This window comes from Staurois parvus, unplaced genomic scaffold (genome assembly GCF_062004578.1).
Source record: "Staurois parvus isolate SC_StPar_1 unplaced genomic scaffold, SC_StPar_1.0 ptg002146l, whole genome shotgun sequence".
Lineage (NCBI taxonomy): Eukaryota > Metazoa > Chordata > Amphibia > Anura > Ranidae > Staurois > Staurois parvus.
The window spans coordinates 74,954-98,129 of record NW_028319942.1 but is presented as its reverse complement, the minus strand read 5'-3'; the positions used below and the strand labels follow the sequence as shown (position 1 = coordinate 98,129).

Here is a 23,176-nt window from a genome sequence, read left to right as displayed (position 1 = left end):
AACATGAACTATTAGGCAACCCCAGGCATTCATATTGCATCTCAGACCATCTGATTTGATCCATATTGCATCTCAAGATGCCCATCGAATCCTTGCAGATCATACAGGATTTATATGGCGCCAACAGTTTGCTCAGCACTTTACAATAGAACGGGAGACAATACAGTTCAATACAAGAGGGATAGGAGGGCCTGATCCTTGGAGCTTACGAATCCTTCGATCACCCACCTGCAAGTCGGCACTTCTTCCCCTCCCCGGTACTCAATAACCACAACTTTTGTACAAAAACAAAATCTTTTTTATTTATATAAAAAAAAAAAAATCTTGGTACAAAAAAAGTGAAATCTACCAAGCACGGTTATATACGGCAAAGACAAGCCATGCAAGTTCAAAGAAAAGAATAAGAGTTCTCGCGGGCTTCCATGGAACGTTCCATTGTAACCAGAGAAAAGAGCGGCAGCAGGTTAACCCTTTCTGCAGGGATTGCACTCACATGCTGCGCGAAAACAAGTGCTGCCTAAAGTCACGTCCAACCTTCTTTATAAAGGCGAAATAAAAACAAAGCAAACGATAAAGTTCAACGATACAAAGTCTTTTAAGTCCGTAAAAGTTCATCTTATTTGGACTTCTTGGCTTTCAGCGCTTTGGGCTTGGCCGTCTTCTTCACCTTCTTGGCCGCCTTGCTGGGGGACTTCTTGGGGCTTTTGGCCGCCTTGCTGGGGGACTTCTTGGGGCTCTTAGCTGCCTTGCTGGGGGACTTCTTGGCGGTCTTTTTCGGGGTGCTGGCCAGCTTCTTGGCGGCCGGCTTGGCGCTGGAGGCTTTCTTGGGCACTGCCAGCCCCTCCAGCTTCTTCTTGTTGAGGCGGAAGCTGCCGTTGGCGCCGACCCCCTTGACCTGCAGCAGGGTGTCGTTCTGGACCAGGGCCTTGACCGAGTACTTCAGGTAGGTGCGGCCGTTCTGCTGGTCGAACCAGGACACCTTCTTGGCCTCGCCGTAGATCTTGGCCAGGGAAGAGCCGTTCCTCTCGCCCAGTTTGCGGATGGTGTCCACCACCAGCTGGCTGTATCTCCCAGGCTGGTTCTTCTTCTTCTTGGACTTTTTGGCGGCTGAAGAAGAGGACTTGGCTTGCCTGCTGGCAGCTGGGGCGACCTCGGTCTGGGCCATGGCTGAAGGTGATGGGTGTTCGCTGTGTGGGCTCCGAGCGTCCTCCCTCTCCGGCTGTCTGCAGCAGACTGACACTCCGTGCCGGCGCCCCGCCCTCTTCTTATATGCAGTATGCGGACCACGTTGAGAACAACAACAGCTCCAGCCCCGTCCGCCGCCGACTTGTGTTTTCTCCCGCGCCCTCCCCCCCTGTTTTCCGCCCCCCTGCACCCCCCGGGGCCGGGACCACCGACCCCCACCCACCCCCAGACCCCCCTCCACCGATCCCCCCCGAAAACCCGGCCCTCCCCGGTGGTATTCAGCCCGAAATCGGCCGATTCCTAGGCGCACCCCCGGCCGTCGTAGCCCTAGCGGCGGGGAGGCGGTCTGTTCCGGGCCGGTTTTGGCCGGGAAGGGGGTCGGTGTGGGGGGAGGGGGGTGCCGGAGGGGGGAGAGGGGGTTCCGACGGGGGCGGGGCATTTTATTGGGGGGGTGAGGGTGGAGGGGGAGGGGAGATATGAGGGGGGGAAATTGGAGGAAATAACACAGAGCGCCCCTCACGTGATCCCGGCGCTGGAGGGAGATGGCGATGGTGGCACTCGGGGGGTGGGGGGCACTGATAGGGGGGGCATACAGAACATGGGGGGGGCACACCTCCCGACATCATCCATACAATATCCCACACCCGCGGGTGTATGTCCTCCAGGGAGGGGGAGGGGAGGGATACTTTATACAACTGACAGGATGGAGCCGCCCTCTGTCCACAATACAGACACAGCGACCCCAATCCATCCCACCCACTCAACCCCATCCATCCATCATCAGCTCCACCATCATCCATCCATTCATCATAATCCATCCATCATCAGCTCCACCGTCATCCATCCATTCATCATCCATCATAATCCACCCATTCATCATCCATCCATCATAATCCACCCATCATCCATCCATCATCAGCTCCACCATCATCCATCCATCCATCATCAGCTCCACCGTCATCCATCCATTCATCATCCATCATAATCCACCCATTCATCATCCATCCATCATAATCCACCCATCATCCATCCATCATCAGCTCCACCATCATCTATCCATCCATCCATCATCAGCTCCGCCATTATCCATCCATCATCATAATCCACCCATCATCCATCCATCATCATCAGCTCCACCATCATCCTTCCATCCATCATCAGCAGCTCCACCATCATCCATCCATCCATCATTATAATCCACCCATCATCCATCCATCCATCCATCATCAGCTCCACCATCATCCATCCATCATCATAATCCACCCATCATCAGCAGCAGCTCCACCATCATCCATCCATCCATCCATCATAATCTACCCATCATCCATTATCAACTCTACCATCCATCCATCATCATCATCCATCCTCATCTCCACTATCCATCCAACATAATCCACCCATCATCCATCCATCATCAGCTCCATCATCATCCATCCATTCATCATCATCAGCTCCACCATCATCCATCCATTCATCATCATCGCCACCATCATTCATCATCCATCCATCATAATCCACCCATCATCAGCTCCACCATCATCCATCCATCCATTCATCATCCATCCATCATAATCCACCCATCATCCATCCATCATCAGCTCACCATCATCCATCCATCCATCATCATAATCCACCCATCATCATCCATCATCAGCTCCACCATCATCCATCCATCATCATCATCATCTCCACCATCATCATCCATCCATCCATTCATCCATCATAATCCACCCATCATTATCATAATCCATCCATCATCCATCCATCCATCAATCTATTCATCCATCGTAATCCACCCATCACCCATCCATCATCAGCTCCACCATCATCCATCATAATCTACCCATTATCCATCATAATCCACCTATCATCCATCCCTCATCACCACCATCGTCATCCATCATCTCCACCATAATCATCATCCATATCATCATCCATCCATCATCATCATCTCCACCATAATCATCATCCATCATCATCATCTCCACCATAATCATCATCCACCATCATCATCATCTCCACCATAATCATCATCCATCATCCATCATCATCAGCCACCGCCTGAGTAGAACAGCCAGTTGCCTGCCAGCCTGCTGCTTAGCAGGACTCTGTATGGAAGCAGTGGTCTCTCTTCAGAGGTCTGACATGCCCCCTGCTGAGTTAGATCTAGAAATCCCCAATCAGAAAGGAGCATGAGCTTTGCTGGTTACAGAGTTCCAGGGCTGACTCGGCACGAGGAGTGTTGGACCTCTGCAGAGAGACCACTGCTTCCACATGGAAGGCCCTTTGCTGCAGCATGCTGGTGCAGGACGGGGCAGGCTTTTCTACTCAGGCTCTGGCTGGCTTTTAGCTGATTTTAGTTCAGTTGGTGCACAAAGTCCATTTATATCCTTTCTGAATATTGAAGAATATATTTAAATGAAAGCAGTTGTAAACCTCAGACATGAAATGAACAAAGCACATCCCTCTGTAGTGTGTACGTGTCTCAATCCAGGGCACTAAGCCCTCGTGCACACGGGACGGTTTTACAGCGGCTGTTTTTGGCGTTTGACGTTTTTTTTCTACAGTCATGAAACCCCCCAGCATGTTATCCTAGGTGTCCATACATAGACTGGAATCGCCGTTTTTTGTCAGGGACTTTTTTTGCTGGAAAAATACCCAAAACTAGTGTGTTTCTAGGGGAGTTTTTTAGCTGTAAAAAAGCTCTAACGCTGAAAAATGCGGTAAAACTCAGCAAACCGGCGGTTTTGGATTCTTTTTAGCAACAAAAAATGCTAAAAACAGCTAACAAATGCAAACGCATAAAAACGCTAGAAAACACAGCTAATTGCAGCAAAATGCCGCTAAGCACTAATGCAAACATGCTAAAAAAGTTGAAAAACCTCGTTACCAGCGTTAGAAAAACGTCCCGTGTGCATGAGGGCTCAGTGTCATTTCTGTCTGCTTCTTGGTTCCCCTGTTATCAGCACCAGGGGCAGACTGACAACTCATGGAGCCCCCGGGCAATAGGGGATCATGGGGCCCCTGTGTCCTTCCCCAAACTCAAAAAAGCCTTTGAAAAAGGTACCAGGGGCATCTCATGGGGCCCCCTACTGACCCCAGGCCTTCGGGCAGTGCCCGAGTTTCCAAATGGTCAGTCCGCCCCTGATCAGCACGAGTCACTTTTGACAGGTTTTCCTGACGCCAAGAGAAAAAAGGTGATGTGAAGGAGCTTCAGCACACAGCCTGTGATTGACAGCCTCAGCTCTGTTCCTGGGTGCTGTGTAGAGGGGGGTATGTTCCTTCCCTCCAATCAGCTCTCAGAGATCTCCTCACAGAACTCTGCAGAGTGTAATTTCAGCTGTCTGACCCCTTTTTTCTGAAAGCTCAGAGAAGCTGTATAAATTCAGGACTTTGAATGTCTGTAGAGAAGAGAAAACCGCAGATAAACAGGTACAACTTATGCAGGAGGATTTGTTTCTATCTCTGTGTATCACCAGCCACTTCACTGGGTATATGGAAGGGTTTACAACCACTTTAAAGTTTTGTGCCCAGGGCAATCTCCCAACACAGACCAGGGGCGGACTGACAACCGATGGGGCCCCCGGGCAATAGGGGATCATGGGGCCCCTGTGTCCTTGCCCACACTCAAAGCACACCCAAAAAAGCCTATAAAAGGTGCCAGGGGCATTTCATGGGGGCCCCCTACTGACTCTGGGCCCTCAGGCACTGCCTGAGTGCTCAAATGGTCAGCCTGCCCCTGAACACAGATGCAAAAAAAAAAAAAAAGAAAACGTTTGTTTCAGATATGCATTAAAGTACATGTAAACTCTAACTGAATGACATTTTATTTCCCAGAGTACTTTGTTTCAGGAGCAATTGCCATACATATTAAACAAAATACTTTTTATCCTCTTTTATTCATCCTTTGCTGCATCCTAGTGCTTCTGATTTTCTGCCGCCTCTTTGCAGCCACTTCTGGTTTACAAACTCTTCAGTACTGGCTGCATGGCATTTCCCAGGTCGGGTTTCTTGATGGTGACTGCAGTAGACTGTGCCTGTGTAAAGCGCGTTGAAATGGCCGCTTGTATACTCCATTAGTGGCCTGCGGGACGTGGTGACAACACAGGAGCAGAACTGGAAGACAGACAGAGCGTTGTCACCCTATAAAGGGAAGTGTCAGGAGTAAGACCTTCATGGCGGGGTCACCAGGTGCTTTTTAATGAAAGTTGCAGGTTTGAGAAATATATCAAAATAACTTTTTAGAGCGACATGAACGAGATTTGATGACATTTTGGTGGTTGGGTTTACATTTCTTTACATCTATCATTCAGTCCAGCCAGGCGATGTGTGCAATGTGAAGGACTGTTAATAGATCGCCTGAGGAGGCTGGTATTGTGTGAAAGGCCAACGAGAACTCTGCTACCGTGCCTGATGACGTACAGGGCGCCGGCAGTCCGCAACCAGCATCACCGCTTCCTGACCGCAGAAGTACTGCTACAGGGTGGAAGGGCTGTGTAAAATCACACATATATATATACTTGATTTTGCATTTCCAGGTAGGGGGCGCCCCTACCCGCACCACCATTGGCAGATGTCGATCACCAGGTCCCGGCCGGAGATTCCCCGCCAGTACCTAGCGATTGCTGGGGAGCACTGACGGGAGAGACCAGGGGCGGACTGAAAACTCATGGGGCCCCTGGGCAATAGGGATCATGGGGCCCCTGTGTCCTTGCTCAAACTCAAAAAAGCCCATGAAAAAGGTACCAGGGCATCTCATGGGGCCCCCTACTGGCCCCGGGCCTTCGGGCAGTGCCAGAGTTTGGGCAGTGCCAAAAAAAACCACACTAAAGTGAATTTCAGGGAAAACAAATGCAATAGATTACCCAAATGTTTTGTAAAATATACAAGCCGAGGTTGCACCAAGTAAATAGATACCCAACGTGTCAAGCCTTAAATTTGTGTGTGCTCCTGAAACGGCCCCCATGTGATGAATTTTTTGGTGACAGGTTCTCTTTAATGAGACATGGAGGGTCAAAAAAGACCCCCAGTGTCTCCTCTGGGCTCCACTGAATGCATTGCAATGCATTCCTCCCTGGAAAGTGACAGGGGGACCCAGGAGTGACGTCATACATGTGGATTTCCAGGTCAGCGACAAGAAGGGAAGGATGTGTCCGTTCGCTCTCCTCTCTGCCCTCTACCTGATGGCACACGCCATGTCAGCCCTGGGTCCAGTGGTGTATTTAGGTATTGTTGTCAGGAATGGACTTGTCAATAATGGTGGGACTCACCTGCCTTGTGAGCTGCAGTACCAGGGCTGGCCAGCGGGTGCTCTCAGCAATCAGAGACTCACCCCTGCAATCAGCCAAAACACCTGAAGCTGATTGCAGGGGTTGTGTTTAACCACTTGCTTACAGGGCACTTATACCCCCTTATTTACCAGGCCAATTTTCAGCTTTCAGCACTGTCGCACTTTGATTGACAATTGCGCGGTCATGCAACATTGTACCATATGAAATTTTAATCATTTTTTTCTCACAAATAGAGCTTTCTTTTGGTGGTATTTAATTGCTGCTGGGCGCTTTACTGTTTGTGCTATAAGCAAAAAAAGTGCAAAAAACTTTGAAAAAAAAAAAGTTTTTTTGTTTCTATTATAAAATTTTTCAAACAGGTAATTTTTCTCCTTTACTGATGTGCGTTGATGAGGCAGCACTGATGGGCACTGATAGGCGGCACTGATGGGCACTGATAGGCAGCACTGAAGGGCACTGATAGGCGGCACTAATGAGGTGGCAGGGATAGGTGGCACTGATAGGCAGCACTAATGAGGTGTCACGGATAGGTGGCACTGATATGCGGCACTGATTGGTGGCACTGATAGGCGACACTGATAATGGGTACTGATAGACAGCACTGATAGGTAGCACTGACTGACATCACTGCTGGGCACTGACTGGTGGCACTGCTGGGCACTGACTGGCACAACCGCTGGGCACTGACTGGTGGCACTGACTGGCAGCACTGGTGGGCTGCACTGATGGGCACTGGTGGGTGGCACTGGTGGGCACAGGTGGGTGGCACTTCTGGGCACAGGTGGTGACACTGCTGGGTGGCACAGGTGGGCGCACTGCTGGGCACAGGTGGGCGCACTGCTGGGCACAGGTGGGTGCATTGCTGGGCACAGGTGGGCATAACTTGTGTGTGGCACTGCTGGGCACCGATCATCAGGGCACTGATGATCAGTGACCCTGATAATCGGTGGCGATCCCCGCTCTGACAACTGCCGGTTTTCGGCAGTACTTTCCTCACGATCTGACAGTGTGAGGAAAGTGCAGCCGAGAACCGGCAATTGCATTTTCCCGGTGATCAGCGTGTCATTGGACATGGCTGATCACGTGGTAAAAGGCCGCTGTGATTGGCCTTTTACCACGTCACATGATCAGCTGTGTCCGTAGGGCCCAGCGATCACGGAGATCGCCGGGTGCGCAGGAGAGCTCGTTCTGGGAGGACGTCATATGACGTCCACCCAGAACTGGCCGGCCGCAGTGCAGCCATCATTCGGCTATCTGCGGTCGGCAATTAGTTAAGGAATGGCCAGACTCACAGTCAAGGCCATGGTGTGTGTTTTCCATGGGCCCCTGTATCTTGTATCCTGTATTCCTGTTCCTGTTTCTGCCTGACTTGTTGCCGATCTTGCCTTATCCTGACCTCTGCTGACTTCTCCTGCTTGATCCCTGGCTTGTGACCCTGACCATTCTCTGCCTGACCCTCTGTACCACGCTGCCCGTGAGTTACTGAACCCAGCTTGTGACCCCGACCACTCCCCCGCCTGTTCCTGGTAGTCCGTTTGCCCGTTTGCTACTGACCCGGCCTGCCTGACTACTCTTTGTATTGTATGTATTGTTATCGGTGGGTGGTTTGGTTTGGTTTGTTTGCACTGTGTTTAGGTTTAGTTTTGCACTGCATTTTGTATTGTTAGTCTTAATAAATTATATTGTTTATACCATATCTGAAGCCTGCGTTTCCCTGTGTCAGTCCACACCCCTCTGGTCATACCTGGAGCCCTGACAATTGTGCTGCCCTAGGCAACACAAAAATCGTTTGCCCCCACGTACACCGACCAACACCATCCCCCCTTCCCCCTCCCGCGGAGAGACTCTGACATTGACCGACAACACCCCTGCCCCCCATCTGGGAGAGCCTTCCACTACCCCCCCTTCCCGGTGATAGAGAGAAAGGCACCCATCTTCACAGCTCCAGACATCCCCGGGAAAGAAAGTCTGGCTCTACATACACCATCAAGCAGTCCGCAGCCTCTCTCGGATCCCACCTGGTCCCCATGGTGTGCGTGTCCCTTCTTCCATCCCTTCTTCTGGGGAGAGGGAAGAGGGAGAGAGGGAAAAGAGAGGGGGGGGGCGAGAGGGAGGGGAGGGGAGGGGAGAGGGGGAGGGGGGAGAGAGAGGGGGGGAAGAGGGAGGGGGGAGGGGGGAGAGAGAGGGGGGAAGAGGGAGAGATAGGGAAGGGGGAGGGGGAGAGAGAGGAGGGAGGGAGAGAGGGAAGAGAGAGAGGAAGTGGGGGATAAAGAGAGAGAGAGAGGGAAGAGAGAGGGGAGAGGAGAGAGAGGGAAGAGGGGGAGAGATAGAGAGAGAGAGGGACGAGGGAGGGAGAAGGGGGAAAATGGAAGAGGGGGAGAAAGGGAAGAAGGGGAGAGAGGGAAGAGAGGGAGGGAGAGAGAGAGAAGAGGGAAGTGAGAGTGGGAAGAGGGAAGAGAGGGGGAGAGAGGGAAGAGAGAGAGAAAGAGGGAGAGAGCGGGGGGATAGAGAGGGAGGGAAGAGAGGGGGCAGAGGAGAGAGAGAGGGGAGAGAGAGGGGGGGAGGGAGACAGAGGAGAGATAGAGAGGGAAGAGGGATAGAAAGGGGAGAGAGGGGGAGAGAGAGAGAGAGGGAAGAGGGAGACAGGGAAGAGGGACAGAGGGGGGAGAGAGAGAGGGAAGAGGGAGAGAGGGCGGGGGGATAGAGAGAGGGGGGGGGCAGAGGGGAGAGGAGAGAGGGAGGGAAGAGGGAGACAGACAGAGGAGAGATAGAGAGGGAAGAGGGATAGAGAGGGACAGAGAGGGGGAGAGAGAGAGAGGGAAGAGGGAGAGAGGGAAGAGGGACAGAGAGGGGGAGAGAGAGAGGGAAGAGGGAGAGAGTGGGGGGATAGAGAAAGAGGGGGGGGAGGGGGGAGGAGAGAGAGAGGGAAGAGGGATAGAGAGGGAGAGAGAGGGAGAGAGAGAGAGGGTACTTGGGTACAATCAACCTGCCCATACATGGTTGGGATCTCGGCCGGTCCCTGCTGCACTGGCCGAGATTCGAACCATCTTTGGCTGGCTTTCAACTTGTAAAGAGTTGGGAAGTCCTGAAGACAAAATCTCAACAAAGTGACTGGAATTCCCTTTTGAAACAGTTGTCACCGCTGGAAGATTTGCTCTTACTTCCTGTTGCGGTGACATCCCTAACATTTTGGACATTTAGTCTCAGTGAGTATGGTCACCTGGAAAAAAAGAGGGGCAAATCTCCCCAACGGGGGACACACACAGCAATAAAAGCTTGGAAGAGGGTCCAAATTTCTCTGCCATTACATGCACTTTGGGGGGAGGTAAATCAATCACTTATGTACATTTAGGGGCATATTGATTAACCCCTATCTACCCAGCCCTGGGCATCCCTTTAACTGGGTTATTATGTCTGGGGGTAGGAAGGTCTACCTGATCACATGACCATTGTGATTGGCTGTCACAGGGATCACACGATCTGGAATCTGTCCCACTGACTCCCATGGGTGGATATGTGCGTCATGCAGGCATTAAAGCCTAGCCTCTTTGCCACCGCACATATATGTTACATGGGCTGCGACATGTTAAGCAGCCTCATGTACAATGAGAATTAAAAATGCTGCTTTTAGGGGTGTCTGGCTTCGGTTTTTCTCTGTAAACAACCCCAACCAGGGCTGCTATTGGAAACTAGGGTTATACAGCCATCCTAACAGGGACCCCCCCCAAAACAGAAAACACAGTTTACCATGCTTCATTTATAAATGAACACAGTGCCTGATCGATACGGATCACTCACTGTGTTCATTCAAGAAAGGAAGGGGCGGTAAATCAGACCTATTTACCGGACCCTTCTCCCACTCTCTATCCTGAAGGGTCCATGTTTGCAGCTGCTGCTGGGAAGAAGGGAGGGGAGCTGGCAGCACTGCAGGGGTGGGGGCACACGTGGGGGGGGAAGCTGTGCAGGAGGGGAAACATATTTTGCACAGGGAGAGTGGTCGGTGCATTGGGAGGGGGGGCACATACTTCAACTAATCCCCTGTATGGCTTCCTCTGGAGAAGAATCTTTCAACTGCTGCAGGGAGAGCCATACAGGGCATTGGCTTTAGTTTTTTCCGCCCCTCTGCGCTGCGCAGATCACCCTCCCTGCACACATCCAATCGACCCAGCTGCCTGGGCCCCCCTGCTGGCTTGGGCCCTGTACAGGAGGACTGGTGGTACCCCCTTATCCACGACCCTGCCCCCAACTATATGTGTCCATGTACATATAGGTGTGTAGCTGCAGAAAACCTACCCCACTGCCAGCGCGTCCAGGAGCAGCAGCGTTTTGGCAGAAAAAACTCTTGACGCGTACAGGGGCAGACTGACAACTCATGGGGCCCCCGGGCAATAGCGGATCATGGGGCCCCTGTGTCCTTGCCCAAACTCAAAAAAGCCTATGATAAAGGTACCAGGGGCATCTCATGGGGCCCCCTACTGACCCCGGGCTCTCGGGCAGTGCCCGCGTTTCCAAATGGTCAGTCCGCCCCTGGACACGTATAAATGTACGTTAGCCCTTAGTGCTTGAGCGTTCATTCATTTCAATGGAAAAACAAATTCTTATTCTGGCCAATTGAATACAATAACACTCAAGCGCTTGATGCACCAAAACGCGTTTACACGCATCAAGCATTTTATCTGCCAAAACGCTGCTGCTCCTGGATACACTGGCAATGGGGTAGATTTTCTGCCTCTAAACACCTATATGTACATGGACACATATAGTTGGGGACAGGGCCGTGGATAAGGGGGTACTATCAGTCCTCCTGTACAGGGCCCAGGTCAGCAGGAGGGCCCTGATGAAGTCACGTGGGTAGCGTGACATAAAGCGTTGGTGCGCGGTGACGGACTTCTGTTTTGCGGTGACGTCATTTTTACGGCGTGGGTGCCATCTTGGTACACCAGGATACCCATGCAGTACACCCATTACATGAGGAAAGGCTGATTGTTCCTAGATCTATATGCAAGTGGGCAATTTTGGGCGTTTTTTCATTTATTTATGTAATAAACTGGATTACACTATGGAGGCTCTTCTTTGTTTTATTACTACGATCCTCTGATGGAGTAAGAGCAAGTATCTATATCTGGAGTGGACCCAGGAGGAGTAAGTCCTATTCAGGGGCGGACTGACAACTCATGGGGCCCTTGGGCAATAGGGGATCATGGGGCCCCCGTGTCCTTGCCCACACTCAAAAAAGCCTATAAAAAAGGGGCATTTCATGGGGCCCCCTACTGACCCCGGGCCCTTGGGGAGTGCCCGAGTGCTCGAATGGTCAGTCTGCCCCTGGTGCTATTACTGATGAGACCCAGTGCGGTGATTTCCCCTGCGACGTTATAGTTCCTGTAAGGATCGTGGGTGATCCAAAAAGCGAGCTGGCCCTTGTGGTCACCATAAGGAGGTGAGGGGGCACTCTGTCCTTTGTTGGATTTTTACACCTTTGCTGTGAGCACGAGTTTCACGTCATCACGCGCATGATCGTCGTTTGTGGATCACGTGTATAAGTTCACATGTGATTTTTTTGAATTGGACTGGTTTTATGTGGACTGGAATTTTTTATGTTATGTTTATTCACTTGTTTGTTATTACTAGGGGCGGACTGACAACTCATGGGGCCCCCGGGCAATAGGGGATCATGGGGCAGTGCCCGAGTTTCCAAATGGTCAGTCCGCCCCTGGTTATTACCATCATTTAAAATTTAAGTTAAAGGTTTATCCCCTTGTCAGGGGACACAATTTATTATCCCTGATTTTAGGGTACTTACTTTATATTCACTATTTATATATAATATCATTTTTTGTGATGTATTTATCCCCCACGTGGGGATAGGGGGTTGTATACAGGGGCGGACTGACCATTTGAGCACTCGGGCACTGCCCGAGGGCCCTGGGTCAGTAGGGGGCCCCATGAAATGCCTCTGGCACCTTTTTATAGGCTTTTTTGGGTGTGCTTTGAGTGCGGGCAAGGACACAGGGGCCCCATGATCCCCTATTGCCTGGGGGCCCCATGAGTTGTCAGTCCGCCCCTGGTTGTATACATTTGTGGTTTCACGTCACAGGATTTTTTGTGGCCCGTTTCACTATGGAGAATATTTTCACCATTGGATCCAGACAGGATCCTTACCACTTGGTATTTATGTTTGTGTGTTATGCACAGGGGTGGACTGACAACTCATGGGGCCCCCGGGCAATAAGGGATCATGGGGCCCCTGTGTCCTTGCCCAAACTCAAAAAAGCCTATGAAAAAGATACCAGGGGCATCTCATGGGGCCCCCTACTGACCCTGGGCCCTCAGGCAGTGCCCGAGTTTCCAAATGGTCAGTCCGCCCCTGGTTATGCACATATATTTATCATGTTTATGGTATAATATTTATTAGCGCTACACCATTTTTTGCCTTTTTGCACGTTAACTCTAGACACATTTATCGCATGAGCGCTAATTCATTCCACTAGATAGAATAAATGATTACTCTGATCAATGAAATGAATTAATGCCCAAACACTGCTGCCAAGAGGAAAGGTGTTTAGGAGAGCTGGGCAAACGTCCTGTGTGCATGGGGCCTGAATGGGGCTTTCAACAAACATTCACTGGTGGCAAATCCATCACTAAAAAACACATAGACCTGGAAGATTCACCTGCAGCGAATGTTTGGTGAATGTCAGATTCACTGCTTTAGGGCTATTCACACGTGTGCGGCTTGGGACCTGACAAGTCGCAGCCAGGGGCGGACTGACCATCTGGAAACTCGGGCACTGGGGCCCCATGATCCCCAATTGCCCAGGGGCCCCATGAGTTGTCAGTCCGCCCCTGGTCGCAGCCCATTGTCTGCAATGGAACCCTTTCAGATCAATGCAAAAGTCGCAGCGATTTTAAAAAAGGTGCCTGCACTGCTTTGGTGCGACTTTGGTCTACAGAGTGTAAGTCTAGGTTCACTCTGGTGCGGTGCGGGGGACTGCATGTGATTCCCACAGGAATCGCACCTCATTCCTGTTCAAATCAAATGCGATTCTGTGCGTTGCATTTTGAGCCCATTCATTTTGTATTGCTCAAATCGCACCGCATCTGCATGCAAAAGGGCGCTGGCACCTAGTTTTGTCGCAATGGAATCGGGTCGCATGGGTGTTCACACCCATGCAGTCCAATTCAGTCGATCGTACTGTCTTTTGCGACTTGTTTTTGGGGTGTCGTTAACATTGACACCCGCAGAAGATCACATGAACACAGTGCGATTGTGATGCTGTGTGGGAAACGCACAGGAATCTCTGCAAATCCTGCGCTGCATCAGTGCAAACCAAGACTTAATTCAGATCAGTCACGCTCAGGGGCAGACTGACCATTCGAGCACTCGGGCACTGCCCGAGGGCCCAGGGTCAGTAGGGGGCCCCATGAAATGCCCCTGGTAGCTTTTATAGGTTTTTTTGGGTGTGCTTTGAGTTTGGGGAAGGACACAGGGGCCCAATGATCCCCTATTGCCCGGGGGCCCCATGAGTTGTCAGTCCGCCCCTGGTCACGCTCCAAAGTTTTGACCCATTTTTCGGGTGTCGTTAACATTAACACCAGCAGCAGATCACATGCTATGTGGGAAACGCACAGGAATCGCTGCAAATCCTTCGCTGCATCAGTGCGACTAAAGACTTATCCCTGGTTCACACTGATGCGGTGCGGAATTCTCAGCGTTTTCTGTGCGAAGTCCGCACCACATCACAATCGCACCCCGTTCATGCAAACCGCTGCAGTTGTGTATGTTAACAATACCCCGAAATCGGTCCGCAAAATGTGGTGCAATGTGCAGAATCGGATCGCATAGGTGTGAATACCCATGCGATCCGATTCTAGTGCTGACGAAAAAAGGGTCCTGCACCTTTTTGATGCGGATGCGGTGCGATTTGAGCCATACAAAATGTACGTCTCCGATCGCACCGCACACAAATCATGTGTGATATACAGCACTGCATTAGTGTGAACCCTCCTAGATTGTAAGCTCCAAGGATCAGGCCCTCCTAACCCTCTTGTACTGAACTGTATTGTTGCTGTATTGTCTCCCGTTATATTGTAAAGTGCTGAGCAACCTGTTGGCGCCATATAAATCCTGTATAATAATAATAATAATAATATAAATCCTGTATAATAATAATAATAACCCGGGCTTAATACGGATCAAAGTTGCATTGGAAATGGTGCAATTTTGGAGGCGCACTAATGCGACTGGAGCCTTATAAATATACCCCTGTAAGTTTTTTTTTCTGATCAATAACCACAACAATGTAGCAATGTTTTTTTTTTTTATTCAGCATAAAAAGTAACCAAAAACAATAACATATCATAAAAGACCGTCTTGATCACATAAAAATAAAACACCGATGTGCAAAATAAAAAGCTTATAAATTGCGATCAACACAACATTTAAATAAAATGAAGATCTCGTGGTCCCAGCAAGGCTACTCGGTTTCCAAAACAGGCACGAAAAAAAAAAAATGATAGAAAACAATGAAAACTTCACAATCCCCTCCTCCCCTCCACCACCACCACCCCCCCCCCCTTACTTCCCACAGTCCAACAAGGCAGCTGTCACATCAGCCCCACCCTCCCAATGCCGTTGCTACGGAGACACCTGCTCGGCAGCACCGACAGCCAATAGGGATGCGCAGATTGTTTTTACGAAATTCTAAAGAGGAGAACAGACCGATGCAATAGGCTCAATTCACAAAGCTAACGCACTAAGGCAAAGATACTTATAAAAAAACAAAAACAAAAAACAAACAAAAAAAAGTGACAGTTATTTTGATCTGAGTCCAATGAGATTTGAAAATGACAGTCAGGACTGGAAATAAAGATACTCATCCTCCTGGGAAGCTTTGTGATGTGAGCCTGCGATTCGAAGGCGCGGCCGCTAGGTGTTTAGAAGAAAGTGGCTCAGTCTCGATATCGGACGCCCCATTGGACGAAGCGGGAAAGGTTTTGACCTCCTCGCCCTCCTGTCCGGGGGCCCGAGGGATATTAAGAGATCATTCAGAGATTCCCATCGTTGCATGAACAGAAAATAAAGCGCTTTTTGCTGGGCAGCAGCTGCAGAACTACAAGTCTCATTGTGGCCTAAGCTTCCCAAGACAAAAGCTCCCAGTCCTCTCCGGCGCCCCCTCACGCCTTCCTAGCCTTGTGCACCTTGGCCCTGCTAGGCTTGCCCGCCTTCTTCACCTTCTTGCCCCCGCCGCCGGCCGCCTTCTTCTTGGTGCTCTTGGCCGCCGCCGCGGTCGCCGCCTTGGGGCTGCTCTTCTTGGCTTTCTTCATCTTAGGAGGCTTGGGTTTCGCCTTGGTCTTTCTGGGGCTTTTTTTGGGAGCCGCTTTCTTGGCGGCGGGTTTGGGGGCAGGGGCCGCCTTCTTCTCGGGGGTTCCCCCCTCCAGCTTCTTCTTGTTGAGTCGGAAGGAACCGTTGGCGCCGACCCCCTTGACCTGCACCAGGGTGTCGTTCTGGACCAGGGCCTTGACCGAGTACTTCAGGTAGGTGCGACCGTTCTGCTGGTCAAACCAGGACACCTTCTTGGCCTCGCTGTAGATCTTGGCCAGGGAAGAGCCGTTCCTCTCGCCCAGTTTGCGGATGGTGTCCACCACCAGCTGGCTGTATCTCCCGGGTTGGTTCTTCTTCTTGTTCTTCTTTTTGGATCCGGAAGAAGAAGAAGCTGATCCTTTGTTTCTCTTCCCAGAGGACTTTGTATCAGATTCCTCCTCCTCCTCCTCCTCCTCCTCTTCTTCTTCATCATCATCATCATCCTCCTCCTCATCGTCTTCCTCCTCCTCATCCTCCTCCTCAGTGGTGGGGACGTTCTCCTCCAGCTGCAGGGACATGATGCTGGTCCTGATCAGAAGCTGCTGCCTTGTCTGAACCGCCAGTCGGTGCTCTGCTGCTCTTGTACTGGCTGAGCGGACCGAATTGAGAACCTCGCCAGCCTCAGCAGCTCTTTGCAGCAACTTGTGTTTCTTCCGCTCCTTTCTGCCCCCTCTAGCCCCCCATCCACGGCCCCCCCAGCCTGGACACCCCTCCAGCCCACCCCTACAGACGTTTTCCCAGGCAGCCCAGGGCAGATCTGCCCCATCGGACGCCCCGATGCCCCCTCCAGGTGCAATTTAAAAGCAGCACCCTGCAAATGTCTGGCAGCTGCGGATGGGGGGCTGTTGTTTGCCGGCTTCTAGCTCCCCCCCACCTTGGCTTTGGGGGATTAAGAGACGGGGGCTGCAAGGGAAGAGGTTAAAGAGGAGGCTGCCCCCCATGGACGAGGTCTGCGCGGGTGGGGACATCTCAATTAATCGGGTTAATTTGTTGGAACTAACACAGGGCGCGCCATCTGCTGGCCGCATCGCCACATGACACGTCAGCAGGAATCCAAATGTATCAAAAGTAGAGGCACACCTATATCCAGGGATGATACATTGTATGCACAGCAAAGAGTGGGGGAGGGGGGATCCGCATCCGGGCTGCAAAAGGCACCCATAGAGGGAGAGAAAGCGTCAGCTATATCTGATGGGTCATTTTTTATTTTAACCCCTTCAGTACCGGGCACTTTCACCCCCTTCCTGCCCTCACCCCCTCCATGCCCAGGCCAATTTTCAGCTTTCAGTGCTGTTGCACTTTGGTAATTGCGCGGTCATGCAACACAGTACCCAAAGGCCTTTTCTATGGGTTTTTTTTAGACAGATACAGCTTTCTTTTGGCGGCATTTAATCATCACGTTTTTTTTTTAATTTCTTGCTAAACAAATGCAAAAAAAAAAAAAAAACATTTTCCTTCATTTCTGTTATAAAGTTTTGCAAATGAGTAATTTTTCTTCTTCATTTATGTGTGCTGAAGAGGTTGCGCTGATGGGCCACTGATCTGCTGCACTGATGGGCACTGAAATGCTGTACTGATGGGGCTGCACTGATGGGCACTGATATGCTGTACTGATGGGGCTGCATGGATGGTGACTGATATGCTGCACTGATGGGCACTGACATGCTGTACTGATGGGGCTGTACTGATGGGCACTGGTATGCTGTACCGATGGGGCTGCACTGATGGTCACTGATATGCTGTACTGATGAGGCTGCACTGATGGGCACTGATATGCTGTACTGATGGGTCTGCACGGATGGTCACTGATATGCTGTACTGATGGGGCTGCATTGATGGTCACTGATATGCTGTACTGATGGGGCTACACTGATGGGCACTGACATGCTGTACTGATGGGGCTGCACTGATGGGCACTGACATGCTGTACTGATGGGGCTGCACTGATGGGCACTGACATGCTGTACTGATGGGGCTGCACTGATGGACACTGACATTCTGTAGTGATGGGGCTGCACTGATGGGCACTGACATGCTGTACTGATGGGGCTACACTGATGGGCACTGGTATGCTGTACTGATGGGGCTGCACTGATAATCAGGGCACTGATAAGAAGTGTAAATGTCCCTGTCACAGGAAAGCATTTTTTTACATGTGATCAGCTGTGATTGGACACAGCTAATCACATGGTAAAGTGCCAACATCATTGGCTCTTTACACTGATCAGTGATGCACTGTGTCTGAGGGACACAGCTCAGCACTGATTGCCGCACTGCGCATCCCTGGGGGCACACATGAGCAAAAAGATATGGAGGATGTCATATGACCTCCTCCCAGAATGAGAGCGGTGCCATCATTGTACAATATGCCGGGTGGGAACCAGTTAAAGAGTACCTGTCTTTCATAGACAGTGGAGGTGCTGTATAAAATAAGAGAACCTGTCACAAGAAATGTGCATACAGCATTTAAAAAAGAATTCCAGATTTATCACTCTCCATACCTGGAGTTCCAGCTTTAGCCAATGTAATTATGTCATACCTATACAATCCCTCCAGGATAGGGGTCTTCAAAATTTCTAAACAAAAGGCTAGTTTACTGAGCTTCACACTTTAGGAGGGGGCAAGACAGTCGCAAATGGGAACAGGAAATGTCCTAGAATCAGTGGGAATAAACAATGCCCCATCTTTGGTGTTGGAGCGGAATATTGCCCCATCGTTGGTGTCAGTGGATGGAATAGTGCCCCATCATTGGTGTCAGTGGGAGGAATAGTATGCCATCGTTGGTGTAAGTGGGAGGAATAGTGCACCATCGTTGGTGTCAGTGGGAGGAATAGTGCCCCATCGTTGGTGTTAGTGGGAGGAATAGTTCACCATCGTTGGTATCAGTGGGAGGAATAGTGCCCCATCATTGGTGTCAGTGGGAGGAATAGTGTCCCATCATTGGTGTCAGTGGGAGGAATAGTGCCCCATCATTGGTGTCAGTGCGAGAAATAGTGCCCCATCATTGGTGTCAGTGCGAGAAATAGTGCCCTATCATTGGTGTCAGTGTGAGAAATAGTGCCCCGTCAGTGTCAGTGGGAAGAATAGTGCCCCTTCATTGGTATTAGTGGGAGGAATAGTGCCCCATCATTGGTGTCAGTGGGAGGAATAGTGCTCCATCATTGGTGTCAGTGGATGTAATAGTGCCCCAAGGACCAGAAAATGACAAGCAGGGGGCTGCATCTGACCCCTGGGCCACAGTTTGGAGACCACTGTTCTAAGAGCTGGAAGTCACTGTAGCAGAAATCATTACTACACTGATCTCCATTAACTTCCAGGTCCTGTCAAGCAACTGCCCTGTTGTATTATCAGCACAGGAGGTCGGCCACTGGGCATGGGCACCATTCAGTGACCTCTTTGCATCTCCTCAATGCATGCAAAGCATTCTCTGACTGAACAAGGTGGAGAGGTGATGTCATAGTCTCCAACTCATCCAGTCACTGAATGCCTTGCATTCATTGAGAAAATGCAGAGCGATCTCTAAATGGTGCCCATGCTGAGCAGGTGATCCCGTGTTCACAATGCATCATGCCAGCAACTCAACACAGAACCTGGAGGCTGGTAGAGATCACTGGAGTGCCTGTGCAGAGATTTCCAGATTCTAGAGGGACCTGACAGGTGTGGTATATACATAGTTATAGTGCTCCAAGCTGGACCAGTGGAACTATACAACAATCTCCATACCTGGAGTTGGAATGCCCGCCACACTCACACATGTATTGGGATTTTTTTTTTTCAGCAAAGACATGGAGCAGAACACTATTTGGCCTAAATTTATGAAATTTGATTTTTAATTGTTTTATAGCAATAAGTCAAATATTGGGCTTTTTTTCAAAATTGTTGATCTTTTTTTGTTTAGGAGGCTGATCAGCCTGACGAAGGAGCATGCTCTGAATGTGCACCATCTTGGAAACCCGTTCGATGCGGTGACTTCATCCCTGCGCCCCTCTGCTACTCCCCAAGCCCTGGACACCACCGGAGCGGCAGGAACACACCCAGAGTGCGGTCAAAGGACCTGATGCTCCCACTGGACCTCCATCACTTGACATGCCTACCTGTTACCTACCTATATGAGTGCAATTTTACCATGAAATCTGCCTGATTTTAACAGTCTACACTTGAGTGGCGCTGCCGTTTCTCTTCTCTACGTTCATGTATTTTGCACTGAGGAGAGGCTTCTGTCAAAGTCAAGATCAGTGGAGGGCTGCAGTGATGGTTGTCCTTCTGGAACTTTGTATCTCCACACAGGATCTGTGGAGCACAGTCAGGGTAACCATCGGGTCCTTGGTCACCTCTCTTCTCCATTTGGCCGGGCAATCAGCTCTTGAAAAAGTCCTGGTTGTGCCAAACGTCTTCAATTTGAGAATTATGGAGGCCACTGTACTCTTGGGAAAAAAATCTTCAGCACAGATGATTTTTTTTTTTTTTTTGTTTGTAGCCTTCCCCAGATCTGTGCCTTGCAATAATCCAGTCTCAGAGCTCTGCAAGCAGTTCCTTTGACCTCATGGCTTTTGCGCTGATACAGTTTACACCCTCAGCTGTGATGCCTTTTATAGAGCGGTGTGTGCCTTTCCAAAGCATGTCCAATGTATTTTACCGCAGGTGGACTACAATCAAGGTATAGAAACATCTCAGCAACAATCATGAGAAAGAGGAGATACCCAAGATAAATTGCAGGTGTTGTTGCAAAGGGTCTGAATAGTTATGGCATGGTGTTGACCTATTTTATTTTATTTTTTTTTTTAATGAATTCACAGATTTTAGTCCATCACTGAGCTAATGTGACCCCAGCACTCATAAAGAGGGGCAGGGGAGGATCAAACTAGGATGCTGTGCAGGCAGCAGACATCCTCCTTATCAACAATGAAAACCTGTGGCTTTGTCTAACGAAAAGGCAGGATTATTCCACCTGCTGGCTTGTATACAAGTTTTGGGCAATTTGTAGACATTTTGCCAAGGCACGCCGGAAGAAAACTCAAAGGCACCCTGGTTGAGAAAGGCTGCACTAAAACATGAGAATAAAAAGAGAAAAGAATAAAAAAAAAAGAAAAGAGAAAGAATAAAAAAAAAAAGAAAAGAGAAAGAAAGAATAAAAAAAAAAGAAAAGAGAAAGAAAGAATAAAAAAAAAGAAAAGAGAAAAAATAAAAAAAAAAGAAAAGAGAAAGAATAAAAAAAAAGAAAAGAGAAAGAATAAAAAAAAAAAAAAAAAGAGTAAGAATAAAAAAAAAGAGAAAGAAAGAATAAAATAAAAAAAAAAAAAAAGAAAAAAAAAAGAAAGAAAAAAGAGAAAAAAAAGAAAAAAAAAGAAAAAGAGAACAAGAAAAAAAAAAGAGAAAAGAAAAAAAGAAAAATCAAGTAGTTTCGAAAAACCTTTTACCACACTATAGTGTTTTCTTTGCGTTTTGGGGTGCTATTCAAAACGAATGGCACAACACAAAAGTCTAAATGAGAAAAAAAAAAAATCACAAACACACAAAGGGGTTTTAACCCACCATGATACCAAGACAAAAAAAGTTCAGGCTTTAGCTATACTTTAATACAACTTTAATTGAGCACATTATTTTGAAATAAATTGTTTTTTTTTTTTAGGCACCCAGAAAGGTTTATGCCATAATGTAGTAGTAGGCACAACATATTCGCACATTCTGGCAGACTTGTGTGTCATACTAGTGCTGCGCTGTAAACACTCCAGCTGGACCTGGGCGCTTCCTCTTCTCCCGATCCTCCTCTCCAACCACTTGAATGGCGGGGCTGCGACATCATTCCCACACATGTGCACGGGAGTCACTTCATTAAAAGACATCAAGCAGGTGCTATAACCCCCAGTTCACATCTATGCGGGTGGTGCCGCTGAAGATCCGCATGAAAATCTGTGCAGCCGCACCACCCACACAGAGGAATGACCAGTGGGTGGGTGCCATTAGTTCTAATGGCACACCGCCTGCACTGGAAAACGCAACCGTACTGGGAACCTCGGCTGCGTTTTCCAAAGTAGTGCAGTGACTTCTTCCCTGCGTGTCACGGGCACAGGAGTCCATTCAAATGAATGGGCTCTCGTGCCCTTGCAAAACGCAGCTCGCACAGCCGCATAGGTGGGAACTGGGGGTCAGTGTGGTCTGTGAGCTGCACACTATGCAGCTCAGATTACTTCACTCTGACATGCTGGGAGAGGCATTTATAAACAGTGGATACCACTAAGGTCCCTTTGGTTTATTTAAAAAAAAAACAAAAAAAAAAAACACACTACCTGTCAGCATATTTTACAATTTTTGACCTAAATACCATTTTAACGGTGGAATTCATAGAATCACGTGAAGTGCGAGTTACAATGACTGGTTCTCTTTAACCACTTCCTTACCAAGCCAATTCTGACACTTCTCACATGCATGAAAAAACAAAAACTACAATTTTTTTTGCTACAAAATGACTTAGAACCTATAAACTATGTATTTTAGCAGAAGCCCTGTAGAATAAAATGATGGGTGTTCCAGTATTTTTATGTCACACAGTATTTGCACAGCGGTTTTTCAAATGAATTTTTTTTTTATACTCTAATGAATTTTATTGCACAAACAATACCCAATTGTCAGTAAAATATAAAAGATTCCGCCGAGTAGATACCAGACACGTCACACTTTAAAATTGCTCTTGCTCTGATGTTCACGAGAATACCTTACAAGTGTGGTTCTATCACCATTTACATGTGTGTGTGGAACGTGCGCACAAATGTGAACACATACGAAAGCAGCGGGAGCAGCTTACATTTTTTTCAAATTATTTTATCAATTTTTTCTTTTTTTTAACCACTTGCTGACCACAGATAGCCGAATGACGGCTTCACTGCGGCCGGCCAGTTCTGGGTGGGCGTCATATGATGTCCTCCCAGAACGCGCTCTCCTGCGTGCCCCCGGCGATCTCTGTGTCCTTCGGACACAGCTGATCACGTAATATGGCAAGAGGCCAATCACAGCGGCCTTTTACCACATGATCAGCCGTGTCCAATGACACACTGATCACCGGGAAATGCAACTGCCGGTTCTCGGCTGCACTTTACTCACCATGTCAGAAGGTGAGGAAAGTACTGCCAAGAACCGGCAGTTGTCAGAGGAGGGATCGGCACCGATCATCAGTGCCCCCCCCACAAGGGCCCAGCAGTGCCCCCCCCACAAGGGCCCAGCAGTCAGTGCAGCCTCATCAACGCACATCAGTGAAGGAGAAAAATTACCTGTTTGCTAAATTTTATAATAGAAACAAAAGAAAATCTTTTTTTTCCAAATGTTGTGCTTTTTTTTTTTTGTT

The 23,176-nt window shown here is 49.3% G+C and overlaps 2 protein-coding genes across 2 annotated transcripts; both read right to left on the bottom strand.

Annotated features, from left to right (window-relative positions):
* Positions 1-275: 275 nt before the first annotated feature.
* On the bottom strand, positions 276-1,251 carry H1-10 (H1.10 linker histone). Its single transcript, XM_089665211.1, has one exon. The coding sequence runs from the start codon at positions 1,163-1,165 to the stop codon at positions 617-619; it is 549 nt and encodes a 182-aa protein (XP_089521337.1). The 5' UTR covers positions 1,166-1,251; the 3' UTR covers positions 276-616.
* Positions 1,252-14,777: 13,526 nt separating this feature from the next.
* On the bottom strand, positions 14,778-16,409 carry LOC149432424 (uncharacterized). The gene has a single exon (XM_089665209.1). It carries the CDS (start codon positions 16,353-16,355, stop codon positions 15,651-15,653), a length of 705 nt encoding a protein of 234 aa, XP_089521335.1. The 5' UTR covers positions 16,356-16,409; the 3' UTR covers positions 14,778-15,650.
* Between the last annotated feature and the right edge of the window lie 6,767 nt (positions 16,410-23,176).

Excerpts from the sequence above, each read along its gene's own strand:
- H1-10 (XM_089665211.1), bottom strand. The coding sequence starts at position 1,165 with ATGGCCCAGACCGAGGTCGCCCCAGCTGCCAGCAGGCAAGCCAAGTCC.
- LOC149432424 (XM_089665209.1), bottom strand. The coding sequence starts at position 16,355 with ATGTCCCTGCAGCTGGAGGAGAACGTCCCCACCACTGAGGAGGAGGAT.